General features: G+C 43.9%; 1 protein-coding gene across 1 annotated transcript in view; it reads right to left on the bottom strand.

Moving 5' to 3' along the window:
* runx1 (RUNX family transcription factor 1) overlaps positions 1-11,462 on the bottom strand; it is a 40,091-nt gene extending 28,629 nt beyond the window's left edge. The window contains exon 1 of the mRNA XM_070957936.1: positions 11,388-11,462. Coding sequence (XP_070814037.1) covers positions 11,388-11,445 — 58 coding nt within the window. The 5' untranslated portion in view covers positions 11,446-11,462. The remainder of the gene's footprint in view (positions 1-11,387) is intronic.
* Between the last annotated feature and the right edge of the window lie 5,940 nt (positions 11,463-17,402).

Here is a 17,402-nt window from a genome sequence, read left to right as displayed (position 1 = left end):
CACCATGCACGGCCACAAAAATCAATGGCTGTTTTCCAGGGCCGAGATCATTTCTGACAGTTACAGAAGGAGACTTCAAATCAACTAATTAGCCATTCCCATCCCTCAGGCTTTGGGTACTTTATGCTTTTTGTAGCAAGTGTGTGTGTGTGTGCGCACGCACGTGCACGTTTGCATGCTAAGTAACCAAGAAAATTCTGGAAAACACAGACGGATCATCAAAGTGGAAGGAACCAGCAGAATCAGCCAATCAGAGACCTTAAGTCCAACCACAAGGGGACGCACAGAGTCCCAAACGAGCCAATGAATAAATCAGAAGGCCTAGTCGCTGGGCGGAATTTACAATACAGCATAGCAGAGTGCTAATGGGTACGGGCCACACATACACACTCATCAGGACAACACTTTGCATTCACTTGTTAACCACAATGTGGGGACAAATGGGGATGGAGGGAGGAAAAGGGGTGAGGAGGAGTGAGAAAAGGGTGAGGCGACTCTTTTCATGACTTCGTCGTTAACCACATCACTGAAGGGACCTCGCCTCGCCTCACAGAGGACACCCGTCCCACCAGACTTTACAGACACGCACCCGCCATCTCACCCATTAAAGGCTGAGGGGAACCAGTGCGGTCTGGAGAAGAAACGGGCCGGGAACGATGAAAAGCTCCGAATGATCGGAGGGTTCATCGATCGTCAGATGGCTCTTCGCTGTTGGCGGTTTTTTGAAACTTCGTGGGAGGTTAGAGTCAGCGGGGAAGTGTAGCGCAACAAAGAGGGCGCCTGAAAATAGACGTGGGTGACGACATTCTTCATGAACCAGTGGCGCCAACATGCAGGAGCTTTTGTGAACATAAAGCTGCAAATGACACCGCTTCACTATATGAAATGGATGATTACTGGTGGATTAGCCAAAAGTGCTAGATCTCGAGGTTTAGCTGGGTAAACAGAAACCCACCAGCAAACCTAAACGTAGTTAACCACTGACTTCCTACCCTCACAGCACACACACACACACACACACACACACACACACACACACACACACACACACACACACACACACACACACACGAAGAGGGCTGTGCATTGACTGAATCATCTGGGCTCAGCTTGCATTGGGTGCACACTGTGGTAAGGTTCAACTTTACCATTAATGTGGGTCTGCGGCCTAGCTGGTGGTTCCCCCAACACACTCACACACAAACACACGTGCACACTAACACTAAACTAAAGCAGAAATAACACAACATGCAATAATTCGGTCTATGGTTGTAACAGCTGATCCCACACACTCATAACACAGTACACACAGACACACTCATGCAGTGTGTACATGGACACAAGTCATTCCACATTATTCATTTCAAAAGTAATCACATTACTTTACTCATTAAAAATAATGTCCGAACCCGGCTCTTTCAAAGCATGTCCCCCCTCACTTTTCAAAGCTTATTTCGCCCTCAGCTTTGCCTCTCAGGCTGAATGTAGTCAGCTTTACCTTGTTGCTTCAGGCTGTTGTGGCTGTTTGCAGCCTGGCATAAACGCCTGCATCCTCTCTGCAACTGAGCATCAAATCAATGAAGCACATTTATGTTTTTATACACTCGTTCTTCCAGAAAGCATGACAATGATATCTGAATTACAAGTATAAAACTCCCTGTAGAGCAGGAAGAGGATGTAAGCTGCTGTTCCTCGACACCTGTGTTCATGTGAAGGCTCAGTGGAGCATGAAGACGCCCAGTGGACAGGACGTCCAGTCACACAGACCAGTACCTTGATTTGAACTCAAACTCAGTAATGAAATCCATGCCCTTCACCAGAGAAATATCACTATGTGTGAATCAGTGCAGACGCTGTCCAGATCATGCCGATATTAAAAAACACTGAAGCGATTAAGCAGGCGCTCGGAAGGAAGTGAGAGAGGGCGGCAGGGAGGGAGGAGACAGAGGAGGAGAGATGAAAAAGAGGGGAGGAAATGAAGGGATCTTTATTGGAGCTCCGTCTTCCTGCTGCAGCCGATGGAGGAGGACAGGAGGATGCACACCCTGTAAAAAATGACGCTAAGATCTTACCCTGAAATATAAAATGTGATGTGGGTAATTGCTGTTTTCTGATCTGCAACAGTTGCCGCCAGAGCACAAAAGAAGTGCATGATGAATACTGTAATTCTACATTTTAATGGATGATATTTAAAAACCATAGAGCCAAAAATGCTTTTAACAGTAGATTGAAACACAAAATATTAAATGTGATGTACATTTCTGATGACCCCCTGACTGTTGTATTCATTAGGACACCAAATGTGGATTAATCCGCCACAGAAAATAGTCCCCAACAAATCCTGTTTGAGTTACATTTGAGAAGAAGTGCAGCTGTTTCAGGAAATGAATGAGACATTTTTTTAAGATCTATTCAATACTTCATTGACTTTGACTGGAACTGAATCCAATTAAAAACACTTTAATTAGTCTCACATGATCGTCCTGTGTTTTAATGTTGAGTTTTAGTGCCTCTTGATGTTAAACGCTGATTCCAACCATCAGTGGCGCATTCAGAAATGGCTTCATGCTCTCGCTCTTGCCTTGAATACATTAAACACTGTCATAAAACAAAGTGGATGATGTGGGAATCCATGATAAAACCACCAGCTGAGTGTTGACATTTTTTGTAGGGGGAGGTGCAGAGATCAAACAGCAGAGCCTGGCTGTGTGATGTGTGGCCAGATCGCCACATGGGAGCCACTGTGTGTGCGTAGGTGTGTGTAAAGCGTGTGTGTGTGTGTGTGTGTGTGTGTGTTTGTGTGTGTGTGTAGTAATGGGTAAAAGACAGACAGATACAAGATGAATCCATAGAAGGAACTCTGAGCTTATTCCCAGGCTTCAAAAAAAGAGGCAGAGATCACAGCTGGACAAATGACCTAAAGCGTACACATGCGCACACACACACACACACACACACACACACACACACACACACACACACACACACACACACACACACACACACACACACACACACACACACACACACGCACGCACGAAGAAACAACAACACCAACAGAAAGAATGAAAGACAGACTTTGAGTCCTTGTGGGGCTCTTCATCGCTATGCATCATCATGACTGTCTGGCTAAACATATATGGATGCTGTGTGTGTGTGTGTGTGTGTGTGTGTGTGTGTGTGTGTGTGTGTGTGTGTGTGTGTGTGTGTGTGTGTGTGTGTGTGTGTGTGTGTGTGCATGCGCGTGTGTGTGTGTTGCATGTGCATTTGCGTGTGGCTCCAAAGCGCTGAATCATAATGATTGTAGCAGACAGCTCCTCAGTGAGACTGAGATATAAAACCTGACTGAGTCTAATAGTTGGACAGCAGGAGGTGACACACACCTACACATGCATGCACGCACACACACACTCACACACACTTTCATGTGGCAGCACAAAGGAAAATTGGTGTTGTACATTTTCATAATCCATTTTCCAACTGCATTCACTCCTGCAGCGATCAGCAGGGATGGAAAATTCCATCCAAAAAAGAGACAAGCATGAACAGACACTGATGTCCTGCACAAGCTTTTGGCGTCTTTGTGAGGACATTCATGCAACCCAGAGGATGATTCTTGATGATTTCTGACCAGAATCAACATCTAACCAGCAGACTGTTGTGAAATTTGCCAAACACACTGCTGTTTCCCAGAGATTAAACCCTTTCTATGCAGGAAGCCCCGTCGGCTTCCCTCTCGTGACGCTCACAAGATAAAATATCAGACAAGATAATTCTGTTTTTAACAGTTTCCATCGCGTCCCAACATGTTTGGGATCGTGCAGAAAAATAATTTAATTTCAAGCATGAATCTGTGTAAAACCACGCCGAAAATGTTGATCCACAATAACAAATCAATGGCTTTCCAATCACATGTTATGAAATGTTCAAACAACTGTTGTCTAACCGTGGCTGCAGTTGGCACAGCTGATGGAGGAGGGTTGAGAAACGATGTCTGAGACGTGTCAGCTCTGCTCTGCAGTGTGAACACAGCGACGGGTTGAGAAATAGTTGTCCTACACAGTAAACTGAAGGGAGGGGAAGGAGGGGTTTCTGGTAAAACAACATTACTAATTTCTCATAAGTCCTTCCTTGCCCTCTTTCATCTATCCCTTTTTCCATTTCATTCTCGCTGCCTTCCCAACATCATCAACATGCTGGAAAACACATTTCTATCTGCTGAGAGCGAGTGTGGGAATCAAAAGGCAGGACTGAAGCACCCTCATGCACCATTTTGCTGGATTACTTGTGTGATTTCAACACATCCTCGTCCTTCAATGACGGAACAGGTCGACTTCTGTCCTTCCACCTTCCTTAGCTCCTGTCATAATTACTACCACCAACAATAAAGATTAAAGCTTAGACCCTGCCTTTGTCCCCCACCTTCCCATAACTGTCCAACCAGCTCCGCTTCACTCCTTCATCCTCGCCTCCTCTCGTCTTCCTCTCCTCTTTCATGTTCGCCCCGCCTCCCCTCTTCCTGTCACTCGACTGCTAAAATAACGATTTCCGTTTGTCCTCTCATGCTGTTGTTTTGCTTCAACATGTTTTTCTTTTCGTGTGGGGGCAAGTGCATGCACACACACACACACACACACACACACACACACACTCACACACACAGTTGAAGTCCAGTGAGCCCTCTCTTGTGGTTATTTATTGCAAAACTCTGCTTGGTCTGTGGCTTTGCTAAGTATGTTAGTGTGCATGTGTGTGTGCAAGAGAGGCAGAGTTGGTGTGTGTGGTTTACCAGCATGGCTAACCAATATACAGTAAATGCAAAGCTAGATGCCACAGACAGACACTGATCCTCTCTTTGTTTGCTCATAATTAGTCATTTATTTGAATGTCGACATTCAAATTATACAAAGACAAATATTTGCATAGAAAATCTTGTTTCACAGTGATGTCCAACAACGGCAATGAAGTCTGTGGATCGCTGTGTCTGCATGGAAAAAACAAACAAAAAATGTAGTAGTGGTGCGTGTGTGTGTGTGTGTGTGTGTGTGTGTGTGTGTGTGTGTGTGTGTGTGTGTGTGTGCGTGACAGAGAGAGCTGTAACAGACAAAGGAGATAGTGAGGGAAGAAGGAAGCGAGGAGGATGTGTGTGACAGAACAACCGTTAGAAAGACAAGGCCTTGCATTCAACACACACACGCGCGCGCACGCTCACACACACACGGCCAACAGACATTTTGAAAGAGTGAAACAGCCTCTGTTAGTTAAGCAGGATTAAGTTAACTGCTCTGCTTGTATGTGGCAACCAGTAGTTTAAAAGTTAAGCCGCCGATGAGCCTCTTTAATGCTGCTTTACGTTACTGGTGTGTGAATGGTTGCATGCTTTTATTTGCCGTCTCATGATGGGTAGAAAAACGGATTAGAGGACGATCATTGCAAAACACCAACTGCACGTCAAATCTGCAGACTTAATCAGCAAATTTTGTGCCAGATATAAGAATTGAGTGCTGCAGCTGCAGTCACAGTCACATCCCCGTCATAACTGGCAACATAGGATAAAGCAGACACTGTGAAATCTTATATCACCACACAGTTTCAGTGATATCTGGCACAGATCGCTTAAAGGCAGATGATAAAAAATGTACTGATTTAAGTACTTATTAGTCATTATTTAATAATATATAATCAGAATTGTGATTCACATTCATGACTATGTTTTCCTTCCATTAAAATAAACTTGATTTTAATGACGACAGGGCTGTTATTATTATTATTAACACACAGTAATGCAATGATACATTTGCCATCTATGCAGCCATGTGTGGCTCGCTATGATGGTTTCATTCATTTACATATGATGATTTTTGTTTTGTACCGAGCAGAAGTTAATCGTTATGTCGAGCACTAAATCTCAACATTGCACAGTGTGGAAGTGGCATGACATTTAAAGTGTTAATTTAATCTTAATTTGAGGAAGTAAAATGTATTTGCATATTTTTTGTTGGGTCTCTTTCATTTTTTATTTCCTCAATTTTTACCAGTCAATGCTTATTGGAAACAAATTAAAAACTAAAATGATCAACAATTTTGTAGTGATTCAGTCATATTTGCATTCAATTCAAGCAGCTCAAATGTGAATATTTGCTGCTTTTTTATTTGATATCATTGTGAAAATAAAACAAATCTGACGACATCACCCTGGGAACTTGTGATTGCTGTTCTTCACATTTTTCTGACATTTTATAGGCTAAACAATTACTCAGTCAAATAGAAAATTGCTCATGGAAGTATTATTTAATTGCAGTCAGCCTGGATCATATCTTTGAACCCAGAGCACAGAGCTGAGGAGAGGAGTAAAAAGTCTGCCCTGCTGGCCTGGAGGTGACCTCTAACACCGCCACAGACAGCTCCGGATACACTGAAGAAAGAAGAAAAGTGTGCTTTGACACTGAGATAAGTTATGAATGTGAGACCACTCAAATATAACTGCTGTGTGAGAATATACAAGCGCTCTGAGAGCCGGTCTGAACGAGGCTCCACGCTGAGAGTCAGCATCACCTCTTTCAAAATCAGCCTGATGCAGACCTGTGGAGTTTCCTCTGTTACGCTTTGCCGCCTCCTGATAACACACTCTCTGTCTGTCTTTGTGACCCCCCCAACACACACACACACACACACACACACACACACACACACACACACACACACACACACACACACACACACACACACACACACACACACACACACACATAGAGCAGGTGGAGCCTCCAGATAACCAGAATCAGGCCTGGACAGAGGAGCACGATGTGGCTGAGAAAGTCAAAAAATGGAGGGCGGCCGACGTAGCACGTGGTATGATGGGTTCAGACGTGACAAGGGGCGTAAATTAAAGAAAAAGAAAGACAGACAGCAGCAAAACAAGCTTCAAACAAGTTTGATATATGATTGGAAGGAAGGGAACAATGCAAATTCAACAAGCGGATGATGGAAATGCTCAAAAACAAGCTGGAGTGGCTCTCGTTTTGAGCCAAACATCTGAGATATATGGAGTGGGAAAGGAGGGATGGAGGACTGAGAGAGGAGGAGGGGGGGGGGTCCTGAAAGAAAGTTTCTCACAGTGAATTATAAATAAAAGTTAAAATGAATACTAAAAAAATATTATTACGTTCTAGCAGCAATAAATGGATATTTGTTACATTTCATTCATTATTTTTAGTATCAGCGGCTTAATCGTCTTATCTGCATAGAGATTTGTTTACAGCCATAAAGAGACTCAGTCTGGAGTCCTGGCCGTCTCCTCCAACCTGCTTTCTTATCCATGCACGAGCAGCTTACATGCAATGGCAGCGTCCAGCGTGAGTGCAGGTAGTGATGTGAGGTTTGTCCCTTTGACTTCATTACGCCTGTTTTAACCCTGTTTCACATGCATTTTGGCACATATGAACATGATTAATTGATTATAGTATGATTCCAGAGGTCATTTTTTTAATTAATTATTTCCTCTTCCTCAGTATCTTCCTGAGGGAGGCTGATGTTAATGCTAATAAAGCTTACGGTTGTATTCTTGCTGATTTTTAAAGCCAGAATCATCCCACAGAGGCTTTGTGGATGTGCACAACAACAAAGCAGTAAAGAAGAGATAAGAATGTGAGTTTGCAGTCATGGAAAATATTTTGATTTTTATTGGGTTTTGGATCATTAAAGGAACCGCTGATGGGCTAAAAATACAATTCTTGTTAATCAGTAACATTTTGAGTGGAAGCAACAGTCTACAAACGCAGCGTCTTGTGTTGCGCTCTCAGATAAACTGAAGCTCAGATAAGTCAGAGGAGATAATCTCAACAGGGGACCAACTACGGTAACTGCACACACACACACACACACACACACACACACACACACACACACACACACACACACACACACACACACACACACACACACACACAGAACTGATAAAGCTCACAGCTTTATCAGTGTATCTGTCTGGTAGATTTATCTCAAAGCTGAGGACAGAATAACAGACGCATACACACGTGTGTATACATGTATAGATGAAGATAAAACAGCAATGTGTGTTCAGTAGATTTCATGCTCAGAGTTAAGTGATGACATAACCACTCACCAACAACCAATGGGATTGCAGGAGGTGGAAACCAATCAGAGATGAGAGCCACATTGATTCTTAACCACTGATGGGTTAACCACATGTGATCTGATCAGCTTATGCTGGTTATATCCTATATGCTGCGGTTTGATCATCTGAAGGTGTGACAAAAACGTCACAGTGAGGAGAGTTTTTTTTGTTTTGCAACTGATTCATGAAGCGAGATTTCGGCAGGCCTGAGGTCAGATCACACGCTCACAATAACCTGCCATGACAGCTGTGGTCACAGTGGGCTGATGTCAGCGAATGATGGAGAAGAATGGCAGCGCTCTGTGTCAAACTGGATGATGCACACACATGCAACCACAGGCGGGAAACACGTGATGTGACATCTGCACGGCACAGCACGAGCGCCCCACAACACATGCAGACGTGTTACTTTGACTTCTCTAGAAAGCGAACAGCACAGGACAAACAGGCGAGCGCTCGTAATTTGACAGTGTCAACAGATTTGCTCATAAATTCGTTTATATACAGCTAATTTGCATTCATAATAATGTGCTGACAAACAGAATCGCTGCCTGGGCTATGTTCAAAGACACTCCTGATGTTATTGAGGGGTTGGAGCAACTGATATAATACATGTAGAAAGCTAGAGGCCAGGTCAGGGTTGAACTTACTATTCTTTCCCCATTTTTCAACTTTCAGTTGAGGGATTTGCACTAAAAATGTTCTATTGTCAATGTTTATAAATTTAGTAGTAATGTGTCCACCAGTCAGATCAGTGAACCATATGAAGTAGCAGAAGCCACCTTTGTCGCTCCTCTCGCGGTTGTCACAGCTAAACCACACCTGTAGCCTCCAGTAGTTTCTCACAGGACGCTGATTGGTCTGTGGTCTGGAAATAAGCAAATGAACTGAAGCCTGGAAAGATGAATTCTTGGCTGGATGGTCTCACGTGAGCTTGCAAATCCAGCTGCCTTGCAAAGTTGCCAAAGCAGCAGAATGAAAAGTATGTTACCATTTTCTATTTATGTCCTGCTACAAATTACAATGGTCAACTTTGAGCATTTCTAACAATACAAACTACATCCTGTGGACAATGAATAATAATCTTCATGCTGTTTTTGTAGGACAAACAATACGCAGTGTTCGTTAATGATACTTAAGATAAGATGAGGATGTGCAGAATGCAGACCATGATGTCAAAAGTGAGAACGCAGTCAGGAATAGAAGCTTCTCTTTCAAAGCGCTGAACAGGAAACACACATAGACGCTTAATGTACATGCACGCCGTCACACAGTGTTCTTGAGAATTTCCGCAGCAAAGACAACCTCCACCAGAGACATGCAGCAGCAGGCTGCAAACCTTTCCTTTTCAGACTATCTACATCACCGGCTACTGAATCAGCAGCTGATTTGAAGATAACTCCACCACTTCTCCTGTACTGCTTTCACTGTAATAATGCACCCAGTTAGTGTTTGGTGCAACAGAGCATGGCCGTACTTAAATTTAGATGTGTGGAGTGTTTCGTTTTCCTGTATAATGATGACTTGGTGTGTATTATTGTTTGTTATTTGACTGAGTGTCAGATTTGTGTCTACATATGAGGTGACAGGAAGTGCCAGAGTTGTGGGGGACCCACCCCTCTACTAAACACAACCACTAAAAACATTAAAACGACCGCATCGATACTTGTTTCACAGTCTGAGTGAAGGCAAACGATCAAAACAGATGACTGGTCATGAAAAGATGCGGACGGTTACCTTCAGCCGTGGGCCGGAGGCAGCCCGTGGTGGGAAAACGAAGCAGACATGTGTCGTCATTCACACAGCTGCTGGTTGATGCAGCAGGAAGGAATGCCGGCTGCATTCCTCACTCTCCTCCCTGCTGTCATCCTCCCTGTTAGCGAGGAGGCTGCAGGCTCGCAGAAGCAGCCGCCTGACCTGGAGGCCGCTGCTTCAGGATATTCTCTCACATTGACGACACACCTGAACTTCCAGCTACATCTGTCATCTTTCAAATGGTGCACTAATATCTTAACTCTGATGACACCAATGAACATTAATCAACTTGCAGCTTGCAACTTCCAGCCAAGCAGATATTTTCCACTGAAATTCATCAACAGGACTTACTTCATGACTTCATGATGTAACCCTTCGTGGGTATTTCAAATGCTCGCCGCTGACAGTTCGCACACTGTTTCTGTCTGTGTGGATGTAAAACACCTCAACACTGAGGCTCCTGCTAATACCACAGCTGTCTTAGATGAGTAATATAATATATTACTTGTGCTGCTTATTAGTAAAGTATTGTAGTTAGTCAAACTGGGCTGCCATAGCTGTGAGAAACTAAAGGAAAACAGGGATTTTTTTACAGCTGGAACATAGTGAGGCAACTTACTATCAAATGTGTAACAATGCATGAGTGCAGCCTGATATGCCAACATTCATGCTCTTATGGAGGATATCTACTGGGATTAATTCTTGTCAGCCTCTTAAAGCATATTTGAATATTACAGCAGCGACTGCAGGTGCTGCACACACATTAGTTTTGCACTCACAGCAGCATCATATCTGATGTTATTGAGGTGGGTCGTGTGTCTCTGCTGTACTGAGTATTTCGCAGTGTCTCATATCAGATTCTTGTTCTTGTAACAGCCCTGCAGGTTGGTGCTGTGTGGTATTGTGCGCTGTACAATGCTGGTATTGGGTGCCTTTGTGTTTTTTACCGTGCACTTACAGGCTCTGACTTGTCCAACAGCCTTTCATTTCTTGTTTTGTTCCAGGTGGGCTGTTCAGTTCATCCGGATATCAAAAATGTTTTGAGAACTTTTGTGATGTAATTTGGAACTTTTTGCAGAGCAGATGCAATCCAACAACAGGAAGGTGTAGACTCAATAAGCATGCTGATTAGCAGCTGTGTTTGCAGCTGTAATTGATACTGCAGAAGAGGCAAAAAGTGCACACGACAGAATTCAGACCCTGATTGATCACTAGAACCTTCAACTGAAAGCTATGTTGTGAACTTCTGTTTTGGTTTGCTATAGCACCCACATAATGTTCTGCAGGCTCATCGTTCGTGTTTTAAAACGGCAAGGTTTGCTGCTAAGTCAAGTGCAGTGAAGGAAAAACGAAAGAAAAGGACACATCAACTTTTCAAGCAAACCTAAATTCCAAATAAAAAAACACTTAAAATGCTTAAAGGAATCACAAAAATCAGCTAAACAGCACAGGCGAGCATGAACACACACATTCAAGCACGGAAAAACACACATACCTCGTAGAAAAGCTGACTGATAGGACGACAGGGATTCAAAGATACTGTTGGATGCCATGAAATGATTATGCTTTTGATTGTTCTTCTTCTCCCCCTTCTTTATCTGTGCATGAATAAAAACACACATACACACAGGCAACGAGAGGTCAACAAGAGACTCCACGATAGGCTGAAACGTCAACATTCATGGTCAATCTCTAAACCACAAACCGCATCTATGTGGGCGTGTGCATGAGTGTGTGTGTGAAAGAAGGTATGTAGTGTGTGAAACTCATCATTAATTCTTCGGTATTAATAAGCGCGGACTACACAAAAACAACATATAACGTGTACAGCTCTATGAAATTCATAGAAAGATGTAGAAGCGCTTGCAAAGAGCCAATCACAGCCCAGTGACACACAAGATCAGAATCATCTGTAGTGGCCACGTATGTGTGTGTACATACAAGGGATTTGAAAGTAGAAAATAAACAAATATTACATACAAAGAATGATAAGGCAATAAACAAAATGTACTGTTTTGGAAATTCAGAGGTGGCTAATGCATCCTAGCTCCTCTGCATAATGCTGGACTAAAAAATAAAGCGGTGTCTAATGGGAATCAATGGCGTTAGCAAGCTAGGCTAACTAGCATCCACTTTATGATTAGATGCTAGTTTGCCTAGCTTGCTAGTTTCCATATTCCAAATCCAAACTTAACAGCACAACTGGTACTACAAAACGTTTAAAGGTTATAAATGGACAGACGTCTTAAAGGGACGTGCAGAAATGGTACATAATTGCTATGTGAGCTTGCAGGGCCACAGTGTCCTCCATTCAACAGTCCACCACAGAAACCGACGTCCCCCAGGAACACTGGTCCTCTGATGTCATTCAACTGCTGCATGGAAAGACCGGAGCCGTGAAACTACAAGTTTGTCCATAAATACGAACAATAATGCACAATAGTTGCATAATCATTATTTCCTCACAAAAAATGAGACCTCAAGTTTCACTTTGACATCAGGTTCAGGTTGCTTTTGCTCACAGCTCAGCTCGCCATGAGTACTCTGTGCACTATGAGCCACCAGGGCAAATTTGGAGGGAACCTGTAGCACGAATGAGGTGCGTGGTGTTGTTTTTCTTGCCTAAATGAAGCTCAAGCTGTCACAGTGTTTGAGCCTGGCGGGAGGGAATGAATGGGTGATGCAAAAATAAGATTATGCATCAGCTCCACCGTGGTCTGATTCGTTAACGGTGAGCTCACCGAGGAATCTGAAGGAGTTTAATGATGTTTGCAAATTCATCACATAGAACTGAATGCAGATAACTTTTCTCTCCTGCTTGATCTTAACACAAACATTTACAATAAAGAAACACCAAAAGCTGATATACTGTTTAGTCAAATCCTACAGCGCAGTGTGTTGCAGGGATGAAAAACCGACCACCAAACATAAATAGTGGAGGTGAAGAGGCTGTGGTTGTGGTATTCTTACCCCAGCGGAGGTGTCCCGGTCCTGGGCAGAGGTGGTAGAAAAAGCTCCTTGTGGTTTTTCCAGTCGGCCAGTGACTCAAAATAATCCAGAAAACTCTCCCATTCTTTCTACCTTCCTCAGCTTGAGGTATCTTTCTCTGTCTCTTCACTCGCTTACAGCTCTTTTCTGCTTCCGCTCGTTCTCTCTGTCGCCATAAACATCTTCCTTTATCTCTCAGCGCTCTCTATGACTCTCTCTCTCTCTCTGGTTTTGGTATGTGGTTCTCCAAATCCCCTTGCTGATGACTTCTTGCCTTCAGAGTTGACTCTCTCCTCGACATTCGCCAAAGAGAGATTGTCTTTCTGTCGATATCACCAGTCACCTAGTTTGGTTTCTATTAATCAGGCATTGTGGCTTTAGCATGTGTGTGTGTTGGTTTGTGTGTAATCAAACTAACCACCTGCCCCCCCTCAGCCAACAGTTTTCATCAAGGAAGTAGCTGTGGTTAGAGAGAGCGAAACAGAGGGAGAGGGCGTTGTGGTGTGTGTTTTTATGCGCCCATATGTGAATTTGTGGTTTGTGTGTAGCAGGAGTTAGAGAGAGTGAGTGAGTCACCTCAGCTTCACCAAGCTTCACTGCAGGTCAGACGGTAGACCGCTGCGGCCACTTGTGTACAAGTGTGTGTGTGCATGACGAAGGTTAGCTGAGGAGAGGAGTGGAGCGCTGCGCTGCTTTTCATGAGGGATGCATGTGAGTAAGATAATACTTAAAAGGGGAATTCCACTCATTCTATACGCCAGTTTACTCACCTCTATCTCAATCTATGAACACAGATGTGTGCTTTTCTGCGGCTTTGGAGGAGCTCTGCCAGGTCTGAGAAAATAACCCAGATGATGTCATCAAGGTCATCTTGGGGGACCGCCTCCTGTGAAGTTAGAGTACTCCTTTAAAGGTGTAACAACTTACAGATTGTTACAGGTTTAAACCCAAAACCAGGACTTGAAACCAAGCAGGCAGAGGTAAAAGATTGTCTTTTAGTATTGAGAAACACACAGGAGTCAGGAAACAATGATGGTAAACAAAGAAAGGCTGACCTCACCAGGCCGAGCAGGCAAAAAGGCAGGAGTCCACCGTTGAGGCAGTGGGTCATACAGCCAGGCAGGTCAGGCCAAGTGGGCAGCACGCTCACTGAAGAGCACATGAGGCGATCTGACAGCTAACAAGTGCTGGTATATAATGCAGGGCTGATGAGGAAAAAAGGGAACAGGTGTGTAGGAGGGAGGGGACGGCAGGTGACCAGGACTGGCATCTAGTGGATGGCTCGAGGATGGCAGATCTGGGAAGTCACGCTGGATGCAGGAACAGAGCCAAGAATGTATTCACTGTGCTTTTTCATTGCCTTGAGTGTGTTCAAAGAGGCCCTGAGATGTGGCTGAAAGCTCCAGAAAGCAAGCTGAGCTCATGTTAAGCAGTTACACAACAGCTAAGTTAGTTTACATGCGATTTGTTGCCTTTAATAACATGCATTTTCATCTCTTCCTATGTCCGTGTGTTCTTTGACTACTCTGAGCTGAGATGTGTCGTCGCTTCCTATGCAACAGCCAAAGATTAATGGATGTTTATGTTACTGTCACTTGATTTCTCACTTGAAAATGTAAAAGAAATCATGGCATTTCTGTTGAATCCTTCAGTATGGGTGTGGATGGAAGACAGGCCAACCCAGGGCATCATACAGGATCACGTAAGAATTATACGTGGTGTATGTGAGCGCGCGCAATCAAAGATTAAACACCTGCTGGTTTAGTAATCAGCCTTTTGAGTGGAGGGCATACACACCGGCAACTTGACCCTCAAATCCACGCCTCCTTACACCCCAACACCTGCACTGACACACTTCTACCCACCTGAAACTCCACCTCCACCACCTCAACACACAAACAATGCCAGGACAGCTGCTGCTCCACCCCTGCAGCTTTAGGTTTCTGACTCAAACTCAAACTAGGTCTGATCATCTAAATCCACCCAGTAAGCATGTCTAGAAATACAAAATGTTCAGTTTTTCTTGATCAGTTGCACCGTTTACTCAGTCAGCCTTGTGTTAGTGAGGTGTCCTAAACTGGAGTCTGACAGATCTGTCAGGACGGAGGGTAGCTGAGGACTGGGTTGGGAAACAAGCCAGTGGATGTCTGACTGTATGTTCTGGGAGAGCTCAGCAGGATGCTGCTCACCCGCTGACCCTTGACCCCCCCAGACACAACATGACCTCCAGCTGCAACTTCCTGGGTCACGCTGGGATCAGACACCATCGCAGGGGGCTGAATCAGCTATGATTATGATGCAGTAAAGTCATGTAATCAACCTGGTTTTTAATGGAAATGCACATACTGCAGTATCTAATGTGAAGGGCATAGCTTGCTCCCCATGCTCCCCACATGCTCCCCATGCCTGCAGGTTTGTCCCAGGTTTTATTTTAGTAGAAATGTATTCAAAGTGAATGAAAGCTATTCAACTTAAATTATGTTTTTAATGACAACCTGCACTGTAAGTGTTAATACCAGGTTGAAAAATAGTGATGAAGAGTAAAGCCGGGCTGCAGGTCGAGTCTCATGAACAGCTGTCCTCCCTTCATCCCCTCCTCTCGCTCCTCTTTCTCCTCCTCCTCCTCTTATCCCACTTTTTTCCAACCCTCCTCCTCCTCGTCATCCTCTACACCCCACAGAGCTCCCACGACATCAAACCCCACCATGTCTAGACCCTGCTCGCATGTGTGTGAGTGTGTGTGTGTGTGGGCACGTCGCTGTGTGTGTTCTTACCAGCTGCTAAAATACAACAGTTGAAGTGGCCTTTGAATTCATCAACAAACAAAACCAAAAAAAAAGAGGAGTGGATTTCAAGTCTGGATGCTGTCCAATGGCATGCTTCCTTTAAGGGCTTCCATTCAACTATAGAGCGGCCAGAATTACCAACATGGCCAGACTTTGAGTCACACTACCAGGCTCCTCTGTCCTCACTCATGTCCTTTGAGCATCAAACAGAGACTGGTGGCTGGTCTGAGCTCCATAAATCTACAAAGCATGAAGATATGACTGAAATAACTGAAGGGGAACAACTGTGTGTAAAAGGCTAATTCAGACTCTGCTTTGATAACTTGAAAGCTAACGTATGTAGCGTTTGCTGTACAAGTGACAGCTGCAGAATAATGGTAGATACCAGAAAGTAGTGTAAAAGTGACCCAAGCAGAGAAGGGTCAATGCCCTTTACTGAGCTGAAAAAACAAGCTCTGCAAGGATGTTTTGTATCCAGCAGCCAGACGTCTTGCATCAATGCAGCCAACTGGGAAGTAAGGGAGATTCCTGCATCCAACCACAGAGCGGGTCCATCCCAGGTGGTATTATAGGTTTTTTCTGGTGTGGGAGAAGAATTAAACACAATACAAAACTTACAGTATATAATTATTTCTTTGTTTCAAATCAAACAGCATCATTTAAATGCACTGAGGGGATGAATCAAGGTGCAGATGCAGGTGCACAATAAGGAAAACTGGATTTTCCAAGGTCAGTAAAAGCAGCAGGCACCTGCAACATAACCCAATAGCTTAACTCTTTCAGCGTTCTTCGTGGGGATGATGAGATCATTATCGAGACCAATTTATGGTTATTGAGTGCATTTGTGAATCAGCAAAGCAGTGTTGAAGCGACTGAGAAGCAGAATCCTCAACACAGTTCAGAGTATCATCAGCATAGAAATGTATATTACATTACATCAATATAAAGAGAGGGCTGAACAGGCCACAGGAAGGAGCCCGGTGTTCAAATTAATCACTGATGATTAATGATTAGGTGGAAATGTACATCAAGGATATTCTTCCAAAGCAATAATTTATCTGGTCAAGAGCATGAAATGTTATTTGAATGTTATCAGTGGGAGTCCTGTGATGAATGCTCATGACATCCAATGGACTAAAAGGATGAAGGTGGGACCGAGGGGGAGGTGAGGAGGGATGGTGGGAAAATGTTGAAATGACAGAGGAGAGCGAAGATGGAGGAGGGCGAAGACGTCTGGTCAGAGTGAGAAACTACTGGAAGCAGAGTTAGTCACCCTCTTCCTCCCTCCCACACACACACACACACACACACACATACAGAGCAGCTGTCCACTAACTATGCCTTTGTTCACTTAGATGAACTGATGGTTTGAACTTGTCAGTTTTATGCACAATGGACAGACTTTTAAAAGACTTTCCACAGCTATTAACCCTCTGTTTTTGATAAGCAGATGGAAATGAAAGTGTTCCCATTAATACAACAGTGACTAAATATAAGTGTGCATATAACTATGATACTGATTCTATTCCAGATAACAGTGAGGGAAATCACAAGCTTTTGTTTTTCACTTTGCATCCTTCATCCTGGGTGTTATCTGCGGCCGTATCAAAACACGGATTATCAAAAAGATCTGCGGCAGTTTACAGGCCGTGAGCAGCCCAGGAGCGTCCTTCTTTGTCTTTTCTGTCGCCTTCTGCGAACATGTGTCAATCCTGCTGTCTCCTGTTATGAGACGT

Source organism: Chaetodon trifascialis, chromosome 24 (assembly GCF_039877785.1).
Source record: "Chaetodon trifascialis isolate fChaTrf1 chromosome 24, fChaTrf1.hap1, whole genome shotgun sequence".
Lineage (NCBI taxonomy): Eukaryota > Metazoa > Chordata > Actinopteri > Chaetodontiformes > Chaetodontidae > Chaetodon > Chaetodon trifascialis.
Note: the sequence above shows the minus strand (reverse complement) of the source record. Positions and strands in the feature narration are given on the sequence as shown.